At 44.9% G+C, this 15,899-nt stretch overlaps 1 protein-coding gene across 4 annotated transcripts in view; it reads right to left on the bottom strand.

Annotated features, from left to right (window-relative positions):
* Positions 1-2,179: 2,179 nt before the first annotated feature.
* GRAMD1A (GRAM domain containing 1A) overlaps positions 2,180-15,899 on the bottom strand; it is a 279,381-nt gene continuing 265,661 nt past the window's right edge. For all 4 annotated transcript variants that reach the window (XM_029576479.1, XM_029576480.1, XM_029576481.1 and 1 more), the window contains 2 exons: positions 13,333-13,453; positions 2,180-5,703 (listed from right to left, as the gene is read on the bottom strand). In XM_029576479.1, coding sequence (XP_029432339.1) covers positions 5,614-5,703; positions 13,333-13,453 — 211 coding nt within the window. In that variant the 3' untranslated portion in view covers positions 2,180-5,613. The remainder of the gene's footprint in view (positions 5,704-13,332; positions 13,454-15,899) is intronic.

The following is a 15,899-nucleotide window of genomic DNA, read 5'->3' as shown; positions in this document are numbered from 1 at the left end:
GCTGCCAAACCCCATTCCCTTACAGCGCTTCTCATTCTCTCTACTCCGTCAGATGTTTCCACTTTGTTGCAGATCTTAGTGTCATCCGCAAAAAGGCAAATGTTTTCTTCCAACCCTTCTACAATATCGTTCACAAAGATATGGAACAGAACCAGCCTCCTTGAGGCAATCCACTTATGACTTCTCTCCACAGAGTAGGTTCTATTTACCACTACTCTCGGTCTGTCATCAACCAATTTGTAATCCATTCCACCACTTTGGGACTCACTCCTAGGCTTTTAATTTTGTTCATTAGCTTCCTATACAGAACTGTATCAAAAGCTTTTCTGAAATCCAGGTAAATCACACCAAGTGCTTGTCTTTGATCTAATTCTTTAGTCACCCAATTAAAAAAAACTATTTGATTTATTTGACAAGACCTTCCTTTGGGTAAAACAATGTTGCTTTGTATACAGCAACCTCTTGGATGGTAGATAGTTGACTATCCTTTCCTTCAGCAGTCTCCCATGCTTTTCCCACCACTGAGGTGAGACTAAGCAAGCCTATAGTTTCCAGCCTCCTCCTTGCTACCACTTTTGTGAACCACCCTTCTCCAATCTAGCGGCACCATATCTGTCTCCAAGGATCTACACAGTCATTCAGTGGACTCGCCAGGACAACTCTGAACTCCCTTAGTATCCTCAGATGCAACTTATCTGGCTCCATAGTCTTGTCCACTTTCAATTTTGCTAGCTTCACCCAAAACATTCTCCTCCGTTACTTCTGCCAACCAGCAATGGTCCTTCTCCAAAGTCTTCTTAGTGAACACTGAGCTGAAGTATTTAATATTTTTGTTATTTCTTCATTTTACCTCATTCACTTTATCTCATGTTATCAGTCATCCTGGTTTATTTCCTCATACTGAAGAAGCAGAAATATTTTCTTTCTTCGGGTGGGAGGCACTGGATAATGTTTGTCTCTCCAGTCTTTATGGGTGCTCAATATTGATTGGGATCGATGCTCTACTAATGTCAATGCACTGCTAGCTATTGGTGCAGCTCCTGGATGCCTAGATACCAATGTCTCTGATGATGATGGACCAGACAACTATTCTGAAGAGCTTCTCTATCAGCCACAGTCAGGAAGGGCATCCTCTAAGGGTCATCTTCCTGCAGGTGAGACACCCCCTGCATGTCTGGTCCTCCCCCTGGCAAACCACACATTTATCATGAGGAATCGTGATCGATATGATATGAACTTACCAGGGGCACTTATTGAATTCACTGGCTTTCTTCTCCTTTTGAGATATTGGATGAAAAATCAATGAGGTAAAATCAGAGCCGCACATTTTACTTTCAGAAATTAGCGCCTACCCAAAGGTAGGCGCTAATTTCTGCCGGCACCGGGAAAGTGCACAGAAAAGCAGTAAAAACTGCTTTTCTGTGCACCCTCTGACTTAATATCATGGCGATATTAAGTCAGAGGTCCCGAAAGTTAAAAAAAATTAAAAAAAAAAAAATTTGAAAATCGGCCCGCGGCTTGAAAACCAGACGCTCAATTTTGCCGGCGTCCGGTTTCCGGACCCGTGGCTGTCAGCGGGTTTGAGAACCGACGCCGGCAAAATTGAGCGTCGGCTGTCAAACCCTCTGACAGCTGCCGCTCCTGTCCAAAAAGAGGCGCTAGGGACGTGCTAGTGTCCCTAGCGCCTCTTTTTGCCACGCCCTCATTTGAATACAGAATCGCGCACACAGGAGAGCGGGCGTTCACGTTCGCCCGCTCTCCTGTGACTTTTACTGTATCGGCCCACTTGAAAGGCAAAAAATAGCCCAGAAGTCCACTTGTCTATTGCCCTTCTCCTCTCCACAGACAAGCATCTGGGCCATCATCTCTCCCTAAGATAAGAAACATTTGGGGGTGTGTATTGGAGAAGGAAAGAGCATATCAATAATTCACAGCAAGTCACAGAGATGGAATCAAAGAGGAGAAAAACAAATACAGAACTGACTCAGCAGAAAAGTAAAATCCTCCATTCTGAAGATGGCAAGAAAGCAGGATAGAGAGAAAAGAGCTGCAGAGAAATCAATGAGCAGAGAGGAGAGCAGGTCTGGGGGTGCTCACAGCTGAAGTCCCAGCTTCTCCCAGGAGGAGGCACTGTAGACAGTTCTTTTTACATAAACAGATAAATCATCACACCACGCGCCCAAATTTTTTTTGTCTTTATTTGGACTTGTCTCTAATAAATATTAGTTGCTTGTTTTTGTAATACATTATATTCATCTTTTGAAACCATAATACTGGACATGTTTTCATTTAAAGCAAAACTGTTTTACAAAACAAATTACAAGGAACCTCATCGGAGTTGAAGAAGTCATTTGAAACTGAGCAGAGAAAAAACAACTAAGTAAGAGAAAAAAATGAAGAGATTGCAAAAGTGGAGTAAGAGTTATTAGGAAGTGACTGGGTTTTGCTGACATCCTAGTTAAAGTGACAGTACACCAACACAAGGGTCATGCCTTAGGTGAGAAAGTCGTTAAAACATAAATCATTCTCCTTTCAGATACTTTCTGCTTGTGATGGAAATGACTGAGATGGTGCCATGGGACCTCTGCTAGGATCACAGTTTCACCCTGGTTTGTTTTTTTTGCCACCTCCTACAGGGGAACAGAGTGGACAAAAGCATTAACGCTGCAAGAGTGGGGCTGAGCGCAGGATGGAAGAGCCATGCTATAACACATGTAAGGGACTCAGGACCCAGGAAATGACTGCAGATTTCTACAGCAGCAACAGCACAGGGTTTCCAGTCACCGAGGTGGAGAAATGGTCCTCTCCTCATTTCAGTGGCTGTAGAAAACCCTCTATAGCCTTCCCTGGCCTCTGCTTCCTGGGGCTCACCTGCACTCCCACAGTGTGAGACTGAACCCTGGGTCTCTGCATGACTCAGAGCTGAAGGATTCACCACCAGTTCCTTGCAAGCTCTCCTCTCACTTCCGCCCACACAATTAAGCAGAGTCCAGGCCAGAGCCAGGGAAAGCAGGAATGAATACGCAGCTATTACTGGGTCCAGCCTTCCTTACAGAGTCAATCAATGAGGCAGCAGCTGATCCAGATCACCCTCTCCTCTCCAAAAATACAAAATATTAAAACACAGCAAAAGTTAATAAATAAAATTAATGAATAAAATGACAACTGAAAGACTCCCCTCTCCCTGAACTCTCCACAGAGAGGAGAACACCTCTTATGTTAAAAGAGATTAAAGGAGGAGGAGGAGCCACTTCCTGCACAAGCCTAGGAGCATTAAAATATGTAAATAAAAGGGTGGGGAGAGCGGGAGGGAGGGTGGGAGTTCCAGACTCCTTACATGTCAGGCTCCAGGCCAGAAGGGTCAGGTTATAACTCTGCAGGTGGGGAGAGGAGGAGGGTTAGCACGTAGTGCTAGGATGATCTGCCTTCCTCAGGGGACACACACACACACACACACTGTGGGGGCTCTCCCTCGGCACTAGACTTGCATCACTCTTTCACCTTGTGAAATCTGCTCCTGTGCTTTCCTGGAGAATACTGCTGGGAGGAGGGTGTGGCCAGTCTGGTGGCTCAGATGTAGTGCTGGGTATTGCACTACATGAGGACCTGGGTCTGCTTTCTGGGTCAGGCCTTCAGCTGTGGAGGCAGGGAGAGGCAGAGGGCAACCCTCACTCAGTGGCATACGTAGGGGGGGGGGGGGGCATAGTCTGTGGCCTCAGGCTGGGGTAGGGAAAACCCTCTCTTTTAGTGCCATAATCAGACAGAGCTGGATCTGATTGAGTTGGAGGCCAACATGAACAGGAGGAATCTGCAGGCCTCAAATACCATTAAAAAAAAAAAAAGCAGAAAACAGTTAAATGGCTTGTGGCATCAGAGCAAAACATCCTCCCTCGAGGGACAGCAGCCCCTGCTCTAGTGGCCACTAAGGCTAGCAACCTTCTGACCCTCCCCCCATACACAGTCCTCTCCCTTCCTCCACCACGAGAGATCTCAGTCACTGTGCTGCCAACTCCTCATTCCTCTCCCTGCCCAGCACATCACTCAGGTGAAAGACCGTCTTCTGTTCACTTATTCTCTCCCCACAGTGAAATGATTTGGGGAGAAGGAGAAGCTGGAGGTATCTGGAAGACTCAGTGAAGAAATCATTTACCATGTGTGCTCTGGAGTACTTTTTACGTTGCAAAGTTGGCTTGTGCTCCATGAAACTTTCCTTCCATCACAAAAGGTGTAGCTCTTTCCTTTTGTTGTTGTTGTTAAAGACATAAGATAGTTTCCTTCATGGCATCTTGAATCGACTCAGCTGGAATTTTACAGCCGTAAGACCAAGCACGATGGCATTGGCTTCCATTGACCAGCGTCTTATGGCTCGCCTGAGAGCGTTAAAGGAGCTGTGATGACGTACATTCATGCCTTGGCCAACTTTAGTGCTAGATTGGCCTGCCCACCCATAGCGTCTGACATCTTAAGTTTTGCAGGTGGACGCCTTCCCGTCTCATGTCAGACAGCCTGTGCTGGAGCTGCACATGCAGTCTCGCTGGATGGTGTCCTGCAGGCTCCTGTGATGGAGGAAAGGGGCTTTAGCGGTTTCCTGTGCCAGCACAGAGAGTGAGAGAATGCATGTCCAGCACTATACCGAGGCTCCTACTGCTGCCCCAGTACTAAACCAAGATACTAGCAAGTGACCCTGTCCTGCAGGGAGACTTTAGGACAGTTCTGCCTACAAATCCCATAATACAATGGAGTGGAGGTTTTAAAAATGCAACAAAAACCCAAGTGTGTGCATAAACCCCAGGAAATACAGCAAAAGAAGGGGATTTTAGGAAGAGTTCACAATGTGCTCTATAGAGACTTTAGCTTGGTCTTATTCATAAGTCTCCTCTCATATGGTAATGTATATTTTCATTCACAGAATCCTTTCTGTATACAACAGATCATTTATTTCTCAAAAAAAATTATTCCACAGGTTTGGAGGTGGGAATGGAGAGGAGACCGATGAGGATGAACAAAAGTGGGTGCATTTTTTTCTGTACTCCTGCAGAGGTCTGAGGAAAGAAGATGTTCAAAGGCCAGGATTCATCTGCCCAGCTCCTGAAAAGCAGCGTAGAAATGGGAATTTCTTTCTGAAATGACTGAGGATGAGAAGAGAATGTGCTCCATCTCACGACTGCAGGAGGATCACCCTCCCTGTTCCCTCGCTGTCCTCTGCCACGTCTGCAGATGCTTTCTCGTGTAGTGGGGGAACCTGGGAAGGACCGTAAGGCGCTCATGGAACTGTTCCTTTCAGCCTTGGCGGAAGCAGTCGAGTAAGACGTGAGCCAGAGCACAGGAAAAGCCTTTGACTGGGAACCCCTGCTAGGGAGAGCAGACAGGGGATGGGGGACGGACAGACAAACATCTTGGTGGTGATCCTCTCTCATAGGGTTCTTCCATTACATTCGGCCCCCACCCATGCTGGCAGCTGAAGACCGCTCTTATCTTGCTAAGAGTCGTGATGTGGTTTCATGAACACTTGGGAGTGGTGGCCCTGTTCCTCTCCGAATACAGCAGTTACACTTATTGCACATGCCAGCAGAGGGCAGGCTGGAGATGCCTCCTCCTAAGCCCTTCCAGCTCTCACAGCAACGCCTCCTCCTTCCTCTCACTCTCCAGCGGTGGCTCCGTCACAGCAATGCCTTGCTGGAGCTTCTCCAGGGACAATTTCATCTGTAGAAAAACAAAATGAAGCATGGACACAGCATGTTAGAAAGACCAAGGAAACAGTCACTTTATGCAAACGTCAGGTTGAGCTTGGGGGGGGGGGGGGGGTGAGTGGCATCAGTTTTTTTGCAGGGCACTTGATCGGCTTTACATTATGTGATGTCGTAAGAAGGAGAAAACCTCTGAGTACCATCCACACCATCATCGTATATGTGCAGGCTTATACTGAAAACAGACAGCAAAGTCCTTAAAAAAAAAGACAAGTGAGAGGCAAAGGCTGTGCAAGCCGCCTGGGATTGACCTCTCTCTCTTTGGGGAGAGGACTCTGGTTCTGCGCATCTCTAGCACAGTTCTGCAGGTCTCTAGCACAGTTCTGCAGGTCTCTGCACGTCTCTAGCACAGTTCTGCGCATCTCTAGCACGGTTCTGCACGGCTCTAGCACGGTTCTGCACGGCTCTAGCACGGTTCTGCATGGCTCTAGCACAGTTCTGCACGGCTCTAGCACAGTTCTGTGCATCTCTAGCACAGTTCTGCACGGCTCTAGCACAGTTCTGCATGGCTCTAGCACAGTTCTGTGCATCTCTAGCACAGTTCTGTGCATCTCTAGCACAGTTCTGTGCATCTCTAGCACAGTTCTGCACGGCTCTGCACGTCTCTGCGTGTCTCTAGCACGAAGATATGGCAGCTGAGATTCAATGCCAAGAAGTGCAGAGTCATGCATATGGGATGTGGAAATCCAAAAGAACTGTATTCGATGGGGGGGGGAAAGGCTGATGTGCACGGAGCAGGAGAGAGACCTTGGGGTGATAGTGTCTAACAATCTGAAGTCGGCAAAACAAAGTGACAAGGTGATAGCTAAAGCCAAAATAATGCTGGGCTGCATAGAGAGGAATATCGAGTAAGAAAAGGAAGTGATTATCCCCTTGTACAGGTCCCTTGGTGAGGCCTCACCTGGAGTACTGTGTTCAGTTCTGGAGACCGTACCTCCAAAGGGACAGAGACAGGATGGAGGCGGTCCAGAGAAGGGCAACCAAAAAGGTGGAGGGTCTACATAAAATGACTTATGAGGAGAGACTGAAGAATCTAAATATGTACACCCTGGAGGAGAGGAGGAGCAGGGGTGATATGATACAGACTTTCAGATACTTGAAAGGTTTTAATGATCCATGTTCAACAACAAACCTTTTACGTTGGAAAAAAATCAGTAGAACTAGGGGTCACGATTTGTAGCTCCAGGGAGGAAGACTCAGAACCAATGTCAGGAAGAATTTCTTCATGGAGAGGGTGGTGGATACCTGGAATGCCCTTCCAGAGGAAGTGGTGAAGACTAAAACTGTGAAAGATTTCAAAGGGGCATGGGATAAACACTGAGGATCCACAAAGGCTAGAGCATGGGAATGAAGAGAAGAGCCATGGGGGTGGATTACTGGAGTGGAGGCTACAACCTGGTTATTACTACCCTTACTCAATAAGCCTTCGCACGGTTAATGCAACTCCAACATTGCTCTTTGCTTCAATGGCAAGGGGAAACGTGGAAAAGAGAATTTGCATGCAGGTAACAACCAACAAGGACTGAACTTCACAATCTGGGTAAACAAATAAGCGTGGGGGTAGCTTGCATTTTATAGCGGTTACTACCCTAAATCAATTAAGCCTGATACATCACTTTGAATGCATATACAGCGTTGCTCTCTGCTTCAACGGCAAGGGGAAATGTGGAAAACAGGATTTACATTCAGACATCATCCAACAAGGCATTGATCTGTGCAGTCTGGGTAAACACGCATCGGGGTAATTTGCTTGATGCAGCGGTTACTACCCTTAACCATAAGAACATAAGAAATTGCCATGCTGGGTGAGACCAAGGGTCCAGCAAGCCCAGCATCCTGTTTCCAACAGAGGCCAAAACCAGGCCACAAGAACCTGGCAATTACCCAAACACTAAGAAGAACCCAAGCTACTGATGCAATTAATAGCAGTGGCTATTCCCTAAGTATAATTGATTAATAGCCATTAATGGACTTCTCCTCCAAGAACTTATCCAAACCTTTTTTGAACCCAGCTACACTAATTGCACTAACCACCTCCTCTGGCAACAAATTCCAGAGCTTTATTGTGCGTTGAGTGAAAAAGAATTTTCTCCGATTAGTCTTAAATGTGTTACTTGCTAACTTCATGGAATGCCCCCTAGTCCTTCTATTATTCGAAAGTGTAAATAACCGAGTCACATCTACTCGTTCAAGACCTCTCATGATCTTAAAGACCTCTATCATATCCCCCCTCAGCCATCTCTTCTCCAAGCTGAACAGCCCTAACCTCTTTAGTCTTTCCTCATAGGGGAGTTGTTCCATTCCCCTTATCATTTTGGTAGCCCTTCTCTGTACCTTCTCCATCGCAATTATATCTTTTTTGAGATGCGGCGACCAGAATTGTACACAGTATTCAAGGTGTGGTCTCACCATGGAGCAATGCAGAGGCATTATGACATTTTCCTTTCTATTAACCATTCCCTTCCTAATAATCCTAACATTCTATTTGCTTTTTTGACTGCTGCAGCACACTGAGCCGACGATTTTAAAGTATTATCCACTATGATGCCTAGATCTTTTTCCTGGGTGGTAGCTCCTAATATGGAACCTAACATCGTGTAACTACAGCATGGGTTATTTTTCCCTATATGCAACATCTTGCACTTGTCCACATTAAATTTCACCTGCCATTTGGATGCCCAATCTTCCAGTCTTGCAAGGTCCTCCTGTAATGTATCACAATCCTCTTGTGATTTAACTACTCTGAATAATTTTGTATCATCCGCAAATTTGATAACCTCACTCGTCGTATTCCTTTCCAGATCATTTATATATATATTGAAAAGCACCGGTCCAAGTACAGATCCCTGAGGCACTCCACTGTTTATCCTTTTCCACTGAGAAAATTGACCATTTAATCTTACTCTCTGTTTCCTGTCTTTTAACCAGTTTGTAATCCATGAAAGGACATCGGCTCCTATCCCATGACTTTTTAGTTTTCGTAGAAGCCTCTCATGAGGGACTTTGTCAAACGCCTTCTGAAAATCCAAATACACTACATCTACCGGTTCACCTTTATCCACATGTTTATTAACCCCTTCAAAAAAATAAAGCAGATTTGTTAGGCAAGACTTCCCTTGGGTAAATCCATGTTGACTGTGTCCCATTAAATCATGTCTTGCTATATGCTCTACGATTTTGATCTTGAGAATAGTTTCCACTATTTTTCCCGGCACTGAAGTCAGGCTCACTGGTCTATAGTTACCCGGATCGCCCCCTGTAGCCTTTTTAAATATTGGGGTTACATTGGCCACCCTCCAGTCTTCAGGTACAATGGATGATATTAATGATAGGTTACAAATTTTAACTAATAGATCAGAAATTTCATTTTTGAGTTCCTTCAGAACCCTGGGATGCATACCATCCGGTCCAGGTGATTTGCTACTCTTTAGTTTGTCAATCTGGCCTACTACATTTTCCAGGTTCACAGTGATTTCGTTCAGTTCGTCTGACTCATCACCCCTGAAAACCATCTCTGGAACTGGTATCTCCCCAACATCCTCATTAGTAAACACGGAGGCAAATAATTCATTTAGTCTTTCTGCAATGGCCTTATTTTCCCTAAAAGTCCATTTAACCCTTCGGTCATCTAACAGTCCAACCGACTCCCTCCTCACAGGTTTCTTGCTTTGGATATATTTAAAAATGTTTTTATTATGAGTTTTTGCCTTTATGGCCAACTTCATTTCAAATTCTCTCTTCGCCTGTCTTATCAATGTTTTACACTTACCTTGACAATGCTTATGTTTTATCCTATTTTCTTCAGATGGATCTTTCTTCCAATTTTTGAAGGATTTTTTTTTGGCTAAAATAGCCTCTTTCACCTCACCTTTTAACCATGACGGTAATCGTTTTGCCTTCCTTCCACCTTTCTTAATGTGTGGAATACATATGGACTGTGCCTCTAGGATTGTATTTTTAAACAATGTCCAAGCCTGTTGAACACTTTTAACCTTTGCAGCTGCACCTTTCAGTTTTTTTCTATTTTTCTCATTTTATCAGTTTCCCTTTTTAAAATTTAGTGTTAGAGCTGCAGATTTACTTATTGTCCCCCTTCCAGTTATTAGTTTAAATTTGATCATGTTATAATCACTGTTGCCAAGTGGCCCCACCGCCCTTACCTCTCTCACCAAATCTTGTTGCGATCCCGAGCCGTGCCCCGGGATCCCCACTCACCAAGAGGGTCCCCGGCCGCGGGAGCTCCTCTCCGGCCATCCAGGCCCGAGATGCGGCCTACCGCGGCGTTCTCCCTGTGAGGGAGACGCCAACGCCGATCTGCTGCTGGCCCCGCCCCCTAGGCACGCGCGCAGAGGCTCTAGATTTAAAGGAGCCAGCGCGGGAAAACTGAAGACAGCCTTCTGATGACTTCAGATGCTGCCGGGTTATTTAAACCCGGCAGTCACAGCTAACCCTCGCCTTGCAACGAGGTTCACTCTTTGGAGTAGCTAATTGTGCTTCCTGGTCCCTGCTTGTTCCCGACATCTGATTCCTGGCTCCTGACCTTGCTTTGTTCTTCGACTCCGGCTTCAGCTTCCATCCCTGGTTTAGGCATTCGACATCTGACTTCTGGCTCCTGACCTTGGCTTCGTCTCTCTCCACTGCCGCAGGTATTTCTTCTTCACCCGCCCGGAGGTTTCTCCTAAGCCCCAGCGGCTCGGGTCCTCACGGGCTCCTCCCGGGGGGACCGCGGGCTTCCAAGGGTGAAGTCTCTCCTGACCTCCTGGGCACATCTCATCGTCAGATACCTCGGCAGGCTGCTCTTCTGGTCCTTGGTCGCATAGGATCCACCTAAGACCAAGAGGCCCAGGTCCCTATGGGCTCCTCCTGGGGGGACCTTGGGCTTCCAGTGGTGAAGCCCTCTTCGAAGTCTCCCCTCAGCGCCACCTCCCGGCTGCGACACCCACTGTGGAGTTCCACAGCATTACACCTGCCGTCCCAGCCGGTCCAAGGGTCCACGATCCTAACACACCTTTGATGCAACTCCAACATTACTCTCTGCATCAACGGCAGGGGTGGCAGGAAATTTGAATCAAACAGTTACCAACAAGGGCCCTGAACCTGGTGGTCAGTGAAACAGATAAGTGTGGGAGCTTGCTGGGCTGACTAGATGGGGCGTTTGGTCTTTTTCTGCCGTCATTTCTATGTTTCTATATGAGCCCTGCAGGTCCCCTCCATGAGCAGGTGGACCCAGATGAGGCACAGGCCCAACTGGAACTTCGCCTTCACGAGCCCTCGCTTCCGTTTGGATGCCGGGGCTGGCAGGTCTTAGGTGGCAGCCTCTATTGGTGGTGATGAGATTCATTGAAGAAGCTGGGTCAGAGTAAGCGTAGATGAGGTGTGTCCGGTGGCAGGCGGTGGTCGAGAGTATCTGTGATTCAAACAGTGATCAGAGGCAGGCAATGGTCAGGAGTATCTGGAAGACAGGCCAAGGTCAATACCAGTTTTCCAGCTGTAGGAAAGATGGGACAGATAGGCAGAGCAGGAAGGCAAGAAGCAGAATAGGCAGGCAAGCAGGAAGACAAACCGAAGAACTGAAGACAGGAACCACTGGAACTGAAGAAGGGAGATAAGGACCACAGGAACTGAAGAGAAGGAACACTGGCACCAAGGTCGAGGAATGCTGGAGCAACATGCACTATTGAACAGTAGGACACCTGTTGCTGAGGCACGGTGTGACTGTAGCATTGCCCCTCTTGGAGGGCATTGAGCTAACATTATCACAGGGACTGTGGGGATTTTCCTCCCGCGGTCCCCTTTAAATAGTGAGAAGAGGCGCAGCGCTCAGTGCTGGCAGCGTCCAGCCGTGTGCGTGTCGAGAAGGTCTATGGAGGGATGGCTAGTCGGGCCAGCAGCATTCTGCCGCATCAGAGGGCAGCACTGGCAGCATCGGAAGCCAGCGGGGACCCAGCCGAGAGGCGAGTGCGGACTGCTGAGCGTAACACTAGCTACTGTCTTTATGCAGAAAGAGGGCAATAATTAAACCCTGCAAGGTGCTTGCGGGGTACAAAGTACTTGCAGGCCTGCACATTCATTTTCTTTTTCATTTTAATTAAGGTTTGCACAAGGAAATGCAGTGTTAATGACATAATTAAAAAGATAAAAGTGCAAATGTAACCTTCCTTTACAGTGAGTACTGTAACAATTACATTTACAATATTTTAGTTCTAAATAGCATACAAACAAAGATCTAACCAGAAGGCTAACAAACCGTATCAGAGAGAAACATAAACCATTCACTCCGAATACAGAATTGCTAAGGGGATAGATTAACAACCCAAAACGAAATAGGCCCTTAAGAAAAGTTAGCGTGCAGATCTGATATCGAGAGGCAAGGAGGAGGATGTCAATTCCTTACCCACATGCTTTAGGAAAGGCTCCCAAATTCATGGTACATTTTGATATTTATTCCAAGCATAGAAAATGCAGATCTCCATTGAGAAGGCTTTTCAAACAATCTGAATCCAGAGACTCTAAGCTGGGACCATCTGCAGATTTCTATTTTTAGGCAATATTTCGCCTTGCAGATAAATCGCTAAGGGAATACCCCCAGATCGGAAAGAGATGAGAGTCAGGATAGGGAGAGACCCCATTAAAATTACGGCAGGATCAAATGGAATGGAGACCTTAGTGATGCGATATATATCCATGATATGGCCTCTTTCCAGTAGATGTATTATCTGAGGGCATATCCATCACATGTGAAAATAAGGACCCAGCCTTGCTGCAACCCCTCACAAAGTTTCACTGTATGCAGTCTCACAGAGGCACGGATGATACCAATGGCAGAATAATTCACAGCCATTTTCTCTGGTGGTCTCACTCAATGAATTACCCTTGTAGAGTTGCCAAATCCTGTGATCCTACTGCTCTTTAGTAATGTCCTTTCCCAAGTCCACACCCAGTGTGCTTTATAATTAGTAATAGGATCCCTTTCCTCCTCAATTATCATCAATTACATTTTTTAAATAAACCCCCTGGTTCTCAACCTTTCAAAGAATTAACTCCTTGAAAGTCTTTAAACTCCTAGCACCTCACTTGCAGAGCCAAAAAAATTGTTTCTGGTCATAAGTTGAGGGAAGCCCCGTCCAGAGGTGTACTAGTTTTTCTGGTCTCTGCCGACATTCCTTTATAATCACAGCAATTAGCCTGGTCGCAGTCAGACCCCCGACACTAGCAATAATTATGTCCATCTGAAATGGCTGCATGAGCAGTATTTGAATCCTGATGTTTTCTGTTGAGCCACAGCAGCATTGAAATATGTTTTTTAGGGTTTGCCTACGCAAAATATCCAAGAAGGAAAAACCTGTAAGAGACAGGGTTCCAGCTGTCTGTGCAAAGCATGGACAAAGCAAAACCGAGGAGACTTCTAGATTGTGATTATGCAGGAACTGCTGCAAGCTCTACAAGCTTCGAGAGACAGCTCCGCCTTGTGCCGCCTGACAATATCACTCATGCAGCATGGCTAATTCAGCCTGCTTATCAATGGAAAAAAAAAAAGCCTGCATTGATTCTCTCTGAGAAGGGAAGAGAAGAAATGTTCCCTCACCTCGTCCAGGAGCTCTACAGAGGCCTTCAGAATCTGTTTCCACTTCTGCACCTCCACACTGTGAAAACGCTTCTGTAGTTCCAGGATCTCAGCCCACTCTGCGGAGGTCTGTGGGAACTTTCTGCAGGAGGTGAAGGGTTAGACAGGAGGTCAGAGCCAGGAAAAAACTTCCTACCAGGTTCTCCCCCAAGAAAGAGAGCATAAGATTACCAGACTGGTTCAGCCCAAAAGTCCATCAAGCCCAGCATCCTGTTTCCAACAGTGGCCAATCCAGGTCACAGGTACCCGGCAGGATCCCAAACAGTAGATAGATCCCATGTTGCTTATCTCAGCAGTGGATTTCTGAACTGCAACTTAAAAATGGTTTACTGACTTTTTCTCCGGGAACTTGTAAACTTTAAATGCAGCTACACTAATAGATTTCATCATATCCTCTGGTAACTAATTCCACAGCTTAATTATGTGTTGAGTAAAAAAAAAAGATCTTATTAGTTTTAAATGTATAACTTAGTACCTTCACTGTGTCCCCTAGTCTTTGTACTTTTTGAAAGAGTAAACAACCAAGTCACATTTACTCGTTCTACTCCACTCATTATTTTATAGAGCTCTATCATCTCTCTCCTCCACTATCTTTTCTCCAAGCGGAAGAGTCCTAATCTCTTTAGCCTTCCTCATAGGGGAATGTTCTATCCCCTTTATTATTTTGGTCTCCCTTCTCTGTACCTTTTCTTATTCTGCTATATCTTTGAGATATGGTGACTAGAACTGCACACAATACTCAAGATGAGGTCGCTCCATGGAGCGATACAGAGGCATTATGATATTCTCTGATTTATCCTCAATTCCTTTCCTAATAATCCCTAGATTTCTATTTCCTTTCTTGGCTCTTGCTGTACACTGAGAAGAAGAGTTCTGTGTGTTATCAACAATGACTCATGTATCCCTTCTCCTAATGTGGAACCTTGCATTGTGTAGCTACTCTGAGTTTCTCTTCCCTAAGCACATCACTTTGCACTTATCCACATTAAATTTAATTTGCTAGTTGCATGCCCAGTCTTTCAGTTTTGCAAAGTCCTCTTGCAATTTCTCACAATCTTCTTGTGATTTAATAACTTTGAACAATTTTGTGTCATCTACAAATTCGATCCCTTCACTTGTTCCCATTTCCAGGTCATTTATAAATATGTTAAAAAGTAGTGGTCCCAGAACAGATCCCAGGAGAAAGAGGAACATTCCCAAGGAGAGAGAGAGGGAGAGGAGATGGTGGTGGTTCCTAAAGAGAAAAGTGTGTTCTTCCTCCAGGAAGAGATGGAGCATGAGAAGCTTTCAAGAGATCCAGAAGGGACAGGATCTTCCGAGGGAGAGAGAGAGGAAAAAAAAAAGACTAACTTTCAATGCTAAAAGTTTAAAATCATGCAGCACAAAACTGACAACTGACAGAAAGGAGATCAAGGAGTAATTGAAGACAACCAGTCAATGCCATATAAAGCAATACTATGCTTGGGTGTATTAGTAGAGATGATCACAGCAGAAACAAATGAAGTCATACAGGCCTTGTATTGGCTACTAGTGAAACCCTCCCTCTAGTATTGTGTTCAGTTCTGCAGGTCATTTATTTATTTATTTTATTTTAAATCTTCTGTATCCTACCATTCAAAGAAATATCATAGTGGTTTACATGAAAGCCAAACATAACAATGAGAATACATTACTAATAAAAAATCATAAAATATAATAATACAATTACAAATAAATAAAAAGAATAAAAATACCATAAAATAAAAAAGATAAAAAATAAAGAAAATAAAAATACTTTAAAAAAATGCAAAGACATTGAGAGGAAGAGAGCAGTTCAGAGAATGGCTGCAAAATGATATAAGGCTTGTGACACAAACCCTACAAAGACAGGCTTAAGACAATCAAAATGAACTTTCTGGAGGAAGGAAAGTTGGGACATGATAGAAGTATTGAAATATTTATCAGGCTTCAATAAAACAGAAGGGGGAAGTATTTTCCATAGAAAAAGAAATTCTGGGAGGAGAGGTCATTGCATGAAGTGAAAGAAGTAGACAGAGGAAATATTTCTTTATTGCAATTGCTAGCAGGAGCTGAGCATGAACAGGGAATGGCTCTCCACTAGGCTTTGTTGGGTACTTCTTCCAGATAACCTGGATTAGCCACTGTTGGAGACAGGATTTTATATTTATAAATGTTATATACCACCTGTAAATCACGTTAGCTAAGTGGATGTACAATAAACACATGCATAGAAAACAATAAAATATCAAATTAAAAACAATGATTAAAAAATGTTAAATGTGCTAAGTAGAAATCACTAATAATAAAAAATTGAACAATAAAATAAAAACAAATATAATTAAACATACATAAACCTTGCTGGACTTGATGGACTATTGCTCTGACCCAGACTTGCATTTTTGTTATGTCCTTACAGGCTGTAATAATACACATTGTAATTTAATTCAAGCACATTGCAGAGGGAGTTGATGACCAGAGTCTGAGTGAACAGCAACAACTGGTCAGACTGGGATGGTCCTTATCTGCTG

Source organism: Rhinatrema bivittatum, chromosome 14 (assembly GCF_901001135.1).
Source record: "Rhinatrema bivittatum chromosome 14, aRhiBiv1.1, whole genome shotgun sequence".
In the NCBI taxonomy this organism is placed as follows: Eukaryota; Metazoa; Chordata; class Amphibia; order Gymnophiona; family Rhinatrematidae; genus Rhinatrema; species Rhinatrema bivittatum.
This window is presented reverse-complemented; position numbering and strand designations above follow the sequence as displayed.